The following is a 14,673-nucleotide window of genomic DNA, read 5'->3' as shown; positions in this document are numbered from 1 at the left end:
GAATGTTCTGACTCTCTCACCGTAAGAGATATTTCAAGGATCATATAATAGTGCTTGCTTTTGTTAATTAAGAGCTAACTTGGTAGTTATGGGTGTAGACTTGAAAAAGAGAATTTCTTCTTCTAAAAACCAATTTGATGCACAGAATTAAGAACAATATTGGTTCTTATACAAAACTTCATGCTTCACCTTTATGAATTGTACATAGATATAGTTCGTGTGCTTTCTTAACAGTGTTTCCTATATGTTAATACAGATCCTTGATAGAATACGTTTCAGAAGTTTACTTCAGGGCCTGGAAGAAGGTGTCAGGAGAATTCACAAAGGTAACACTATGCTTGAAATTTCATTTGGATAGGTTTGAATTTCACAGTGGGAAAGACTCATGACTTTGTACCTCAGAGAGGTTCCTTTAACAAGTCTTAATTATTTTTTTTAATAAGGAATTAATATTAAGGAAGGGGCCTCTTCAGCATTGTTAAGGAGGAACTATATGTCATGCTTTGAATGTTTTCCCACTGAGATCAGCTTGGCTGCAGTTAAACACCTTTAATTCTGTTGCTCAAGTATTGGTTCACATAAATATGCATATACACAACGTTTTTCATAAACATACCCATTAGTTGAATTATTAAAGCTTTTATTCAGTATGTGCAAGTCTGTATAGTTGATAGCTCAAGTATTTATCTGGTTTTTTGGGATTTCTGTGGAAATAATTAAAGGCATAATTACAGATCACAACAATGATAGAACAAAATTTTAGATACCATAATATTCTTATTTACCCTGCTTTTAGCTTCTGACAATTGGATAAATTGTATATTCTGAAATTTTTAAAATCAGTTGAGGCAGACTGAGGTCCCCAGCATGCAAAAATTTGGGCCAAGCAGAAGCCAAGTAGGAGATACTGTTTTCTGTTGCTGGTTTTAGGGAAAAATACAGTTGCTGCACAACTACAGTCCTTATTACTGTTTTATTCTGTTAACAGGAGCATGTGTGTGTTTTTACTGTAGGTACTTGAATATAACTGCATTCAGGATTTCATGCATCATGGAATTCATCTTCCCAGAAGTTCTTGTGTTCATTCAAAAGTTAGAGAGGTAAGTTCCAGGAAAGCATGACATGAACTAGTAGCATCAAAATGAGATCAGTTGCTCTAAAGTGGAAAATTTCCATTTCATACTAAAATACCATCCCAGGTGTGGCTGGACTGGAAATACTTCCCTTCACAGCAGCCTGGATGGGGCTGTGTTAGGGGTGTGCTGGTGGCACAGCAATGTTCTGGCTGCTGCTGAGCTGTGCCTGGGTGCTCTCAAGGCTTTCTCCTCCCCATGTTTTCCCTTGGGAACAGGCTGAAGTTGGGAGGTCACAGCTGAGACAGCTGACCCAAGTTGACCAGAAGGATATTGGATGCCATACGAGCATCATTCCCTCAGCAAGCTGAGGGGAAGTGGGTTTTGGGGAGGCAGCCACTGCTGGATCCTGGCTGAGTATTGATCTACTTGTGGCAGGTGGTGAGTGGTTGTATTTGCATTACTCCTTTGGGTTGTTTTTTTTTTTTTTTTTTTTTGTCCTCTTTGCTTCATTTATTAGACTGTCCTTATTTTGACCCATGAACTTGCTTTTCTCTTGCAATTCTTTTTCTTCCCCACTGAGCAAGGAGTGTGTGAATGGCTGTGGGTGTTTAGTTGGTGACTGGAGCCAACCCACCACAAATAATTCAAAAAATAGCATATTCTACAAAACAATGTTAGAGCAAATCTTAGGAGGAGCCTACTTATAGTTCTGCACCAGATTTGACTTTGCTGCTCAAAAGTAGAAATAGAAAGGGATTTTCCAGATTGCCAGAAATAATTTTTACTGTCTGTTGTCCAAGCTTTCTCTACCTATAGAACTGACCTTTCTATAGGCAATCACAAAGTGGAAAAGTCACAACCTTTTTGAAGCAAACTTAGTAGATGGGTCTGAAATTAAACTTGGCTTTTTACTTTTTATTTAATGTAGGGGATTTATATAAGTTTATAGGGACAAGCTTTGATTCTAGATGTCTGTCTGTGGTGTTTATCCATGAGCAGAACATTTGAAGCAGAATGAGAAGTGCACAAGGCCTTTAAAGACATTTCTATTTGATCAGTGCCTCTTCCCCTCTGATGTTTTCCTCCAAATACCCAGACTCCAGAGTCTATACTGTGTGCAGTATACAGCTGGACATACCAGTGTGTGCAAGACTATAGTAGGTTTTTTGTTTGTTTTGGTTTAGATTTTTTGCAGTTGGTTTTTTAGGGGCTTTCTTCTGTTTTGTTTTCTCATAGCTATAGGATTTCCTTGTCCTGTGATTCCTGATCGATGGAACAGGCTTTTGACAGGGCATTTGATATTTTTCAGGCTCTGAGGCTTATGATCTTGAAAGAGGACAGTGAATACATATGTCTTTGGGCTGCAAGTGGAGTAGGTCTTTGAATAAATTTGAACTGACCATTAGAGGGTCAGCTTCTTTTCAAATTTCATGTATTCTGTTTTCCAAGATCTTCAGGGAGTTATCAGTGCTATATTGATCAAGGCCAAAAATGTTCAGAGGATGATCTTGTCTCCCTTTCTGATTAATTACCAGCCCTGGAACACAGCTCAAACTGCTCTGTGGTTCAAATGGAGGAATTCTTCATACCAAGTTATGTGATGTCCTTTCTCCTAGTCTGCTCTGGTCTTCCACTTTCTCCTTCTTCTCTGCATAATTCAGATACAAAAATAACAGGATTTTTAGCTAATTAAGCACAGTTTTGAGTCCTGAGGAATGCTGATACTTGCTTTTCATCAGTGCATTAAAAATGTATTAGGTCTGTACATGTGTATTTGGATAACTCCACTTACCAGGTAAGTTCCTTTGTTCTTAACAGAGAAAAGGCTTATTTATCTGTACTTCATAATTTTATGGTTTCAAAGTATTTCTCAGTTATTTTAAAAATAACTTTTTATAGTAACAGAAATGAAGTGTTGCTGTGAAATTCTCTAGCCATGTTTTTTTCTTAGTTGTAGATCTTTATATAAACATACTGACTTCATAAATTTATAGAATATTGTATTTATAAGATTGCTTTAATTTTACTATTTTTGAGACTTCCTAATAAGATATAGGGTCAATTAATATGTTTAGTTTCATCTCCATGGTACGAAAACTCTGGTCTTACATAATTATGAAATGAGACAACCTCTTACCACTTCCTGAATACAGAACGTTAAAATGGCTTTGGGGCCTGTTTTATTTGGTTTTTTTCCTTAGATGTTGTGTTATTTTCATAAGCAAAGTAAAGTTCGTCAAGGAGTTGAAGAAATGCTTTACAGATTGTATCAGCCCATCCTCTGGAGAGCACTGAAGGTAATTATCCTTTTCAGAAAATACAACTGTCTTTTCCAACTATTAAATTTTGGGTCCCTTCCACATCTTCTGTTTTTATTATTTGCTTTTAAAATGAAAACCACGAAAACCAAAATGAGTGTTTAACGTCACAAATGTAGCTGAGTAACTTTGCAAGTTGTAATTCGGTGTAGTGTGCACAATATTCTGATTTGTTAATGTAATTTACTTGTAAAATTCACTTTTATTTACAGTACCTAGAGTGCTTTTGAGGCTTGCAGTTGGTATTCTTATCTTCTCAATCTGAAAAGTCAATGTAATCTTGTATTATCTTTTCCAAGATTTTTAGGGAATTGTCAGTGTTTCATTGATCAGAATGTTCAGAGGATGGTTTAGTCTCACCTGTTGATTAATTATCAGCCTTAGAATACAGCTCAATGAATTTATTAGAGTATTAATTTAGGGAAACTTTTATTCTAGTGTGGACAGACATTCATGGATGTGCTCTCAGAATAGAATTTCTTATGGTAGCTCTTTTATGGTGTGTTTATTTCCTTCTGTGGATTGCACGCATAGACTAAAGGAGACCCACTGCAGTTTGTCTGCTCTGTTGCACTCTGTGATTAGGAGGAGCCAAGCTTCCTCCTTTGGTGACAGCTTTTATTTTGTCTGAAGGTATGAAATCCCTGTTTGTGAGAACGTACACATTCAGCCAAGTGAATTTCTGTAAACACTGACAATTTAATTTACCTGTTGGTCAAAAGCATCTTCTCTAGACCCCAGAAAGGTATTTGAAATTGTCCAAGTTGAAAGTATTTACTATTAACTTCAGAAGTCGTTTAGAATGGATTTTATTAGTTACAGGGAGGAGTTGGGAGCTGTTTATTTCCACAGGGCCGTGGGTAGAGGTGGGAATATGAACAGTCATTGCTGGCCCAGTGTCTTGTTTGGCCTTACATTAAAGGCTGAATCCCACCCTTTTGGAATTAATATAAACAAGGAACCTTCTAGGTGAACCATTTATGTCCTAGTGCCAGAGATGGCTACAAAGCATGGCTTCCTTTAATTTCTACATTTCTGTCTCTGAAAAGAGCAGGGGTTTTAACTGATTTTGGTAAGTTAACAAAATACACTGTTCCATTCTTAAGGGAATTCCTGCCTGTCAGTGGAGGGTCGTAGTCACTTTCCAAAGCCCAGGAGTCAAATGTGAGACTAGACTACTTTTTGGAGGAAGATTCTGTCAAACCTAAGGAAATCTGCATACATTTATTTGGAGAAAGTAACAGAAGGTGTGTCATATGGGGAAAAAAAGGTTAATGATTGATTTGCAGCAAGACAGCTGGAGAATTCCTGATTCCAGAAGTGGTTGAAATTTTTAACAGCTGCTATTCATAATTTTCACTAATGGTTCCATTGCTAGAACAAATCATACAGTACTGCATGAAGTATTTGGCATTTTGAATTGTTTCTGTGACTCAGAATCACCAGTAGTTTAAGATACAGAACTAAGAAACGAAGCTTTCAACTGTTTTTACTGTTATGGATTCTATTCCAAAGATTGAAATGTCAATTTAATTTTAGATAACCAGTTTGATGTTCCTATTTTAGTCAAATCCCTAATTTAATATAGCGAAGAACATATTCTACTCTTGAACACTGGTTATGAAACGGAAAGGACACACAAGGCCTCTTTACTCCTCCTCCTTGCAGAAAACAAAAATACTAGAGTTGTAAGAATACAGTGAATTCCAGAACTGTTGATGCTGAAACTACTTGATTTCATCTCTGAAATCTTTAAACTGAGAATGCACATTTGTACTGCACTTCTCTGTTTTTTTCTTCAACTGCTTGTTTTGCAAGTACTTAGATTGCACAAGCTTCTGTTGGGGCTTTTGCCAACACATCTTTTATAAGGCTTTATTCAGCTTTAAGTTTTTATAAGTCCTCATGTAACTTCATCTTTTTACATGTTCTTATTATGAAAAGCAAGTGTCATACAAACATAAAAGAGATGTGCAGTGATTGATTGTTAATATGAGAAGATATATGGATATTTAGTGTGAGGTAAGTAGTGATTAAGCTATTTCTTATCAAGCTGAAAAAGTCAAGAACCACTCCTCCAGGAATTCAAGCTGTTGAAGGAAGTGACTCCTTTAAAGTGTTTGGTTGTCTTTTTTAATTTTTTTTAACATCCCACTCATTTAAACTAACATGTCCTGGGGAAGCAGGCTTTAAATAATTGGAAGTGAATTTCAGAACCTGTAAGACCAGATAAAATTTAAAAGAAAGCTATAAAAATTAGCTGAAGAAAAAATAAAATATTGTTTCCAAAGGCTCTGAAAGTTCCTCAGAATAGGACAAGCATAATGGTAAAGAAATATTAGTCATTTAAATAAGTACTGGCTCTGGCATGGAGAAGTCTGTGGATTAAAACAGGCCATGAATTTAAAGTCTTAGGTTCTACCTTAGTGAAGACATTGTATGAGCCTGAATATGCAGATACATTTGGGATAAATTCCAGTTAATTAAAGGCAGGAATTTGAACTGTGGGTACTCAGTTCAGAATTAACAGTGAGCTTGATGGAATTCAGTGTAATGCAATTTAAAAGTTTATGGAAATTAACTTTTTGGAATGGCTTTGGTAGACAAGGTCTAGGTTATTAAACAAAACCACATTTGAATTAATGTTCACATGCAATGTTAGGGCAGAAGAATTATTTCTCCCTGAATTCACATATTATCTTGTTGTGTGTTAATTCATAAATACAGACAAGCTCAGAGTTAAAGGATTTTCTTCAACTTTTTAGGATAGAAATAAGAATGATGATGATATTTTCACCTTTAAAGTGTTTGTATTATCCATAATAAATAAAGGAAACACAAGTCCCTAACCAAAGAATGTATGTATGTGCTTTATTTGCTTTTGTAGTATTCCATTTAGAATTCCTAGTAGTTTTGTTGACTTGAAGAATTTGAAATGTTATGGTTCTACTCCACCATATCAGGATTAGTCAAGAAGAGAAATCCAAAACAGGTTGTAAATGAAGTAATTGTTACTCATTTCTTTTGTGTTTTTCTGGTTTTATTTGTCATTATTTTATTTAGGTCTAAGTATTACATGGTTATTGCCATGTTATTTTTCCCTGCCTTTGATCTCAATGTGCTTTATGACAAGGGAAGAAGAAAATTAGATGATTAGTATAGTCAAGAATTGCCCTGAACTGTTTCATCTTGCTGTTGAAATTAGGCCTACTTTGCTTGTTATATTGAGAGATTTTATTTTTTTAATTGGACCCAAAATCTCGACAAAATTCTTCCTTCTCCTTTCCAAGCAAAGTCAGCAGAGGCTTTTAATCACTGCATTGCTACCTTTGATAAATAAAGGTAGCAGTTTGATGGTTAGATTTCAACTTTCTCCTTGAGATGCCTTGAATTTCTTCATGGTTTCATTGTCTGCTCTCTTTTTCTGTCCATTAAGGGTCCACAGGATCAATTATCTTTCACTGAATGTCTAAATACGCACCTTTTTCTTCTTTATTTTTTGCATTTGTGTGTGGCTCTACAACCAGTAAAATACATGGTGGAGTACACTGAAAATTGTTAAATATGGTGAAACGTTGTAAGGCTTCCCAGAGATTTTTGATGAGCTGCCTGGGGCTCAGAACACAGTCCTAATACTTATGTTATTGTTATATTCTGTTCTGCAGAGATGCAGAACTGAATATATTTTTGCTGGATAGGTTACTCTCCAAGCTCTCCAAGCTCTCTGGTACTTGGTTACACATTACTGTTTTCTTGAAGAAATTGGCTTGAGCTTTTCAGTAAAATCACCTGTCTCTTGACAAGCAAGTTAATTAATCTAGTCTGGCTGAATTCAAGAGTCTCCTGTCCTGAAGAGGAGCTATAGGGCCACCAAGAGAAATCTCAACTGCTTTTAATTTATTCAGCATTACAGAAAGCAGGAGGGCTCTAACTGATTGCTCAGGGTCATTGAAGCTGATAGGCTTTGAAAGCTGATTGTTACAATAACTCTGGTTTTACTGAATGGGCAGCAATGTAAGATAAAACATTCAAACCCATATGTGACTGTAAGTTCTTCCATCCATTTATAAATTCATCTCTTCCATCTGCTTAATTAAAAACACTTGTTAAAATGTTTGGAGAACAGTATTTGACAGGATACGCCTTTGGATATTAACAGCTCATTCTTATGGAAAAAAAAAAATCTTTTTCTCTATTGTTACAGGCCAGAAACTCAGAGGTTCGAGCAAATGCAGCATTTTTGTTTGTTGATGTTTTTCCTCTTCGCGATCCCAGTTTTACTTCTGAAGAGATGGACAGTGAAATTCAGAAGCAGTTTGAAGAACTTTTTGTAAGTTTTAATGAAACTAAAATGTTAAAAATGAAACTTTTATCAAAGCTAATGCCAAAAAAATTGTTGATGCAGTTAAAATTTATGGAATTTCTGGATAATTGTAGGGAAATAGAGGTATGTTGCACAAAAAAGACAAAAGTAAACTAATATTTTAAATTTCTGTAGTATGCTTTCTGCAGCTGCTGTAGAACTTTAAACCCTAAAAATGAAATATTTTGGGGTTTTATTCATTAATCTGTAAATGAGAGATGCCTTTGAAAGATTAAATGAATGAGTAATGATTCTTGATCCTTATTTAACCTAGGATTGTGGGGAGAGCTTCACAGTTACTACGGAAGCACTCAGTAGAAGTTCAGTACTATATTATTAAATACTTCTGAAATGAAGTATAATGGAAACCTAAAAATCTCTTTGCCAGTCCTTATGGGTGAGAATGGGCGTAGTATTTTCATTAAGAAAATGTTCAGGGATTCCTGAGTAAATATCATATAATTGAATGAATTTCAAAGTTTTTATGTTGTTCCGTAGGAACAGTGATTAGTGTAGACTCATATAAATGGAAGACCAAATATTCTTAATTAAGCCACAATACAAGACTTGATTTATTAAAAAAAAATAAATTCAAAAGTCCAATGAAAAAAGTTGGCCAATAGTTAACCTAATTTTGCTTCTGATTTAAATTTCCTTGTTTTTTCCATAATAAAAATAAATTCAAAAGTCCAATGAAAAAAGTTGGCCAATAGTTAACCTAATTTTGCTTCTGATTTAAATTTCCTTGTTTTTTTCCATAATAAAATGCCTTGAGGGACTATTAATATTACAGTTCTTTTATTGTATGACAATTTTCATAATGATTAAAAGGTAATGGAATGCATTTTGTTTATGATAGGCTCAGGTCAAACAGCAGTAAAGTCACAATAATCCATATGCTTACTTCTTCTGTTTGTATTATTCTTCTGTTTGTTTTAGAATCTCTTAGAAGATCCACATCCAGTTGTCCGCTCTACAGGGATACTTGGAGTTACTGAGATCACATCCAAGTACTGGGAGATGATTCCTCCAACAATTCTTGCTGATCTTTTAAAAAAGATAACTGGAGAGCTGGCATGTGATATAACATCTGCTGATGTTCGATGCTCTGTTTTTAAAGTAAATGTTTTTTATCATGATTGTCATTTTTCTATTTTACTTGATGTACAGGTTTCTAATATAGGCCACTTTAAATCAAGGAAATTGCATGTTCTTCAAAATGTCTTGGGCAATAGAATTCCTAATACATGGAGGTTTTTCACATTTCATAAAAGCCACCTGTTTGGAAAGCGCAAATGTCTTTTCAAATAGTAACTGATTGGCCTTCTGACTGTCTAAGGTTGTTCAATTCCAGTGTACACACGCTGTTTGAACCAAATACTTTTTCTTTAGCTATCAGAAATGATGCTTAGACTTGAAAATATATGTCGGCAAGTTCCAAGATGTTCTTACATCATTGGCTTTAATGCATCTCAAGACATGCACAATTATGATTTTTTTACCCCACTTTGTGTGTGTGAGGCTTGGCTGGATATAATTCCACAGTTTGGCTGGTGATGCCTCCCCTCATGCATTACTCGCTGTGTTAGAAATAGTTTATCTACATCTTTCTGGCATGTGAGAAATAACTGATAGCTTGGACAGAAAAATGAACTCCCAAAGCAGCATTTTCACTTGAAGATTTTGTGTCTGTGTCAGTTCAGCCTTAAATTGAAGCTGTCATCCTGTTAATCCTCACTTGCTCCACTATTGCTTCATGAGGGAGCTATCCTGGAAAAGCAAAAAGTGCTGATATAAAAATGAATTGGAAAAAAGAAATACATTTTTAATTTGAAATCAGCATATTGTAGAGAGTTGGTGTGCCCCTCAGGTAAAGGCCAAGGTCATGGTCTTAGTGTAGGTCTGAAGCTGATTCAGCTGAAGTGAGTTCACTGAACACAGTTCACTGTAAATTTGAAGTAATCAAAGCAGTTTTTACCTAAGACTATTGCAAGAAAAATGTGTATGCACAGCGTCTGCCCCTGCTTTATTTAACATGAGAAGTGTCATTGTACTCTTCAACAGTTTTTAGCTAAAAATTTTTCAGCTCTACTCTTTCTGGATTTGGTGTTTTTTATTATTATTTTAGTGCCTGCCAATAATTATGGACAACAAACTAACTCACCCACTCCTGGAACAACTCCTGCCTGCAACAAAACACAGTCTTCATGACAATTCTGAGAAAGTGCGAGTGGCTTTTGTGGAAATGCTGCTCAAAGTGAAGGCTACCAAGGCTGCTAAGGTAGGATAATGACGCTTGATAAGTACCAAGGAGACAAAATCAAGGCATCTATCAAAAAAAAAAAACAAAACAGGCATTTTGAGACTGCTGCAGTGTTCCTAAAAAAGAAAGAAATAACCTACTTTGCTCTGGTAATACTCTTAATATTCGTGGTATCCTGAGTGCTCTGTGGGCCCTTGTTCTCTCCGTGGATGGGCAGGGGAGAGCAGTGGGGCTCAGCCACACTTCCCTCAGCTGCCCAACTCTTCTAAATGCCTAACACCTTAACCCAGTAGCTTTTTTTGCTTTGCTTCTCCTATTTTTATAATGTCTGTTTCTATTTTGTGGAGATATCCTTCAGGATTTTAGTGTCTTTTTCTAGTGATTTTTAATGTATTTTGTGTTCTGATGTGGGCTCTTACCTTGGGTGATACTCTCCAGCCACAGGGATTATAGCATCTTTGAGCTCTTTTTCTATTCTCTAATGTTAATAGTTTCTTAATTTCAATTTTATATTTTAATTTAACAGTGGTTTTGTCTCTTGTTAAGCCTAATAAGGACATTAAACTATTAGAAAACATCCAGAGGAGGGCTCTGAAGATGGTGAAGGATGTAGAGGAGAAGCCATGTGAGAAATGGCTGAGGTCGCTTGGTTTGTGAATTATTCTGAATTTGCTGCCATTAAAAACAGAGAAAGAAGGTACTTCTCAGTGTTAGGGATTTTTTAGAGGAAAGAAAGGTCAGGTTTACATAAAGAAAAAAATACCCTAGTAAGTGTTAAACGTTTTTCAATAACTTCCTATTGATTTAAAAACTGTGTATTTTAAAATTTAAAAATTTAAAAATTGTGTATCTCTGCTAAGTCGTGGTATCCCTTTAAACTCACTTTTTATGACAGTTCTAACAGGGACATCCATAGTTCAAGTTCACAGAGTAATTAGCTGCTGCAAATATTCTAATCAAGAGTAAAATAGGTTCCAAAGTATTGAAAAATACTTTCTTTTTGGTTTTTTTTGGTTTGGTTTTATTTTTGGTTTTAATTTGAAATTGTCCAGCATAATTAATTCAGAATCTTCTCACAAAAATTAAAAATGTTGTGTTTATAGCTGGCATAACAGCTGTGCAGTCTTTTTGGATTTCATAGCCTTTGATTTCTGCCTTATAAATAACCTAGAGCTCTGCTAAGAGTGGCATGCGTTCAACATTTAGTAATGTAGGATTTGGGATGGTTTTGGAAGGGATGTTGATCCATACAGTTTTTTAAGGTGTACACAACACTTGTAAGTAGTTTGCTCCTACTTTGTCCTGTGAAGAGAATATGAAACATGGCACATAATGACAAATAATTGTATTTAGTGGTGATATCCTTGTAGAGTAAATAGCTCTTCTCTGTATCTCTGGAATTGCATTAGGACTGCAGGTGTATTGAACTGGAATGGAACCACAATTTGACCAGTGAGTCAGAGATACCAGGAGATTTAAAACATCAGCACAGCCAAATAACATTATTGCTGCAGAATTTGACCTCCAGCACAAATTGGTCTAAAAATAAAAAATGCTGATGTTTTCCAAGTTAATGTTCCTTCTATTTGTTTAGACTATTAACATGGAAATCACTTAATGAATGTGATGGTTTTTTCCTCTATTTTGATTTAACTCCTTTGAATATCTTTCTCTCACTTCACCCAGTTCTGGACTATCTGTCCCATGGAGCATCTCCTGTCTCGCCTTGAAGCCGATTCTCGGCCGGTGTCGCGGCGCATCGTGAACCTCCTGCTGAACTCCTTCCTCCCCACCAGCCTGCCCCAGCACGTGTGGTGTGAGCGCTGTGTCACTCTGATCCAGATGAATCCAGCAGCAGCCAGGAAGTTCTATCATTATGTTAATGAATTTACTACCCCCACCAATATAGGTAAAGTACAGAATGTTGTGAGCTTTTGGAATTATTGATATCACGCCATGGAAATGCATTTTTCTTGTTTCTGTATCAGTGTTTTATTGTTGCTAGATTTTTGAGGGGGTTTAGTATAATATTAGTTCATAGTTTTTGAAATTCTTGACACCAGCAATAAGCACGGAAGGCAAAGTCATCAGCTCTTTCAACAGTGAGGAGATCAAAGCTTTTCATCTCTGCTCTTAGATGGTGCACTGCACACTCCAGCCCATGGTGGTACCTGGTCCTTCTGCTCCCCTTTCTTCCCACATGTCCCTTAAGACTATCTCAGTTGATACCCATTTCTCATGCAGAAATAGGGTAGCAAATATCCTGGTGCCTTAAGTGATCTGAGATCTTCATGTGAAAGATCATATATAGAAACTGAAAAAGTGTTTACATCTGATAATCTGGTTATCTGGGATTTGTGGATCAGTATTTTCAAGTTGCTCAGAGAAAATCAGAAGAAGTCCTCCTATAGAAAGTTTCAGTGAAAAGGGCATGTACTGCCCAGAATGGTGCTGCTTTTTAGAAAAGTCCTATTGAACCAAGTAAAATCAGGAAAATTTTGTTTCAGAGGAGTTCTGATAAAACACAAGTAATCAGCATGGAGTGACTTGGGTGAAATGCCCAAACCATTGCCTCCCAACTGATCATCCTAATAAGGTTATGAAATCACAATTATGAAATCAGCTTGTTGTACTTCCACCAGAGTGGGCATAACCCTTTCACTTTTTCTAGAGCTGAGCTCCTTGTTCAGGAGTGCAGTGGTTGGGCTATGACAGCTTTTCCAAGGAAAGGGAATTGACATAGGAATGAGCACTGACATAGGAGGGAATGTGTTTTTGAATGTGGGTCATTAGGTTAACAGCTATGCCAGATTAAATGTAGGAGTTGGGGAGCTTGGGGAGCTTTCTCTGATTCTGATTTGGTGGTTATTTGGGTTTTTTTTTTGTATACTGTTTTAACAATAAAATTACAGAGCCTGATGATAATGTTGTCATTTCTTCTTCATACTTGAGGATATAAAACTTGTTCACATTTTTTCCATTTCCTTTGAAAGGAAACTTCTCCTTTTTGTTTTTTTCTAGCTGTTTCTGGTTCTGTTGCCTACTTTTTCATACTAACTTTCCAGTGAATTATAATTAGAAGCATTTATTACCACCATTGTTAGCAAATATCAAATGTCTAAATTATTCTTACTCACTTGAAATGTAGCTAAATTGATGCTCGCTATTCGGCGCTGCTTGAACATCTGCATCCAGAAAGCAATGAAAAAGAGTCTTCATGATAGTGGGGATGATGATGAGGAAGATGAAGATGGAAGTCAAAGGGAGAACAGCGGTGTAAGCAAGTCCACTTTATGCTAAATTCTGGTGACTTCTGTTCAGTGGTGCTTAATGTGAGACAGAATATGACAGAAAGTCTAAAGGAAAGCCCTTGGGCATCTCTGGAATTGGAAGGGGGGAACTGCCATTACTGGATTTTCATGTCCTGCAGTAGCAGAAATTTGGTCAAGTAGCTAGAATAAGATAAAAGGAGTATGCAGCATATTTTAAATTAATAGTTGTCTGATTCCAGTGGTGATTATAAGTTGGTTTGGTTTTGCTGTTAAATTATTTTAAAAATTACCATTGCAAGGTATGTGAAGTTCGAAAGATTAAAACTGAATTGTGGAGTTCTTGTTCTACAGCTACCACAATGCCTTTCTAAAGGGACTAGAAGGATTTTCAGTGTCTTTTAAGCCTTTTTTAAATTTAAATTTCTGTTTGAAAATAAAATGGGTAATATCATCTAAGTGTTTGTATTTCAGGCGCTGGATAATGTGTTGTCAATAAATGATGTAGCCACTATGGCAAGTTTGTTGGAGATCACTGTAATACTCTGGAGAAGTATCCACAAAGCACTAGATCAGCATGAAGATGCCAAAGCCTATGCTATCAGGAAGTTTGCTTCTGCACTTCCTGAATATTTTAAAGTATTTCAGGTAATAAAAGCCTAGATTTTCCTGTATTTTCTCAGTATTTTCTTCAGATACTTTCATGTTTTATGTCTTCTCTCTATTTTTATAGTATTAAGTATTCTTTTTCATTGTTGCTATAAGCTCTGAACAGCAGCAAGTTTCTTGGAATCCCACAAATGGGTAGAAACTATTCTCCAGCTGCAGTGTCTGACTAATAAACCATTATGTAAATAGTCAGCTCAGAAATACTTATGCAATAAATTGCTCTCCTTGTAAGGTCTTTCTAAGGTTTTATTCTTCTGAATGTTTTAGAACTTTTGGAAAACAGTAAATACAAATGTGCCATTGCAGAATAATTACTTAGTGTCCATTAGAGTCCACTTGTTTTTCTATCCACTGTCCCCCAGACTCTTCCACCAGCACCACTTCCTATGATTCAGCTGCAACTGAACAGCTGTGGCTCTTTTTTCACTGAATATGATCTGGCAGGGTGCACTCACAGCCCAGAAAGACAAACATGTCCTGCTGACCTGCTGAGTGAGTCCAAAGGATGGCCACCCAGATGATGAGAGGGATGGAGCACCTCTCCTGAATGGAGAGGCCGAAAGAATAGGGATTAAGCCTGGAAAAGAGAAGGCTTTGGGGTGACCTAATTGCAGTCTTCCAGTGCCTGAAGGGACTCTGCAAGAAAGACAGAGAGGGACTTTTTACAAGGGAGTGTAGTGACAGGACAAGGGGGAATGAATTCAAACTAAAAGAA

At 36.2% G+C, this 14,673-nt stretch overlaps 1 protein-coding gene across 1 annotated transcript in view; it reads left to right on the top strand.

The window, feature by feature from the left end:
• The window catches only part of NCAPG2 (non-SMC condensin II complex subunit G2), a 42,044-nt gene that overhangs the window by 12,404 nt on the left and 14,967 nt on the right, over window positions 1-14,673 (top strand). The window contains exons 7-15 of the mRNA XM_066314575.1: window positions 257-326; window positions 1,014-1,100; window positions 3,278-3,373; window positions 7,599-7,724; window positions 8,697-8,876; window positions 9,886-10,038; window positions 11,707-11,929; window positions 13,169-13,296; window positions 13,764-13,937. Coding sequence (XP_066170672.1) covers window positions 257-326; window positions 1,014-1,100; window positions 3,278-3,373; window positions 7,599-7,724; window positions 8,697-8,876; window positions 9,886-10,038; window positions 11,707-11,929; window positions 13,169-13,296; window positions 13,764-13,937 — 1,237 coding nt within the window. The remainder of the gene's footprint in view (window positions 1-256; window positions 327-1,013; window positions 1,101-3,277; window positions 3,374-7,598; window positions 7,725-8,696; window positions 8,877-9,885; window positions 10,039-11,706; window positions 11,930-13,168; window positions 13,297-13,763; window positions 13,938-14,673) is intronic.

This window comes from Sylvia atricapilla, chromosome 1, assembly GCF_009819655.1.
Source record: "Sylvia atricapilla isolate bSylAtr1 chromosome 1, bSylAtr1.pri, whole genome shotgun sequence".
Taxonomy (NCBI): domain Eukaryota; kingdom Metazoa; phylum Chordata; class Aves; order Passeriformes; family Sylviidae; genus Sylvia; species Sylvia atricapilla.
The sequence above is the reverse complement of the archived record's forward strand: the minus strand, read 5'-3'. Positions and strand labels throughout refer to the sequence as shown.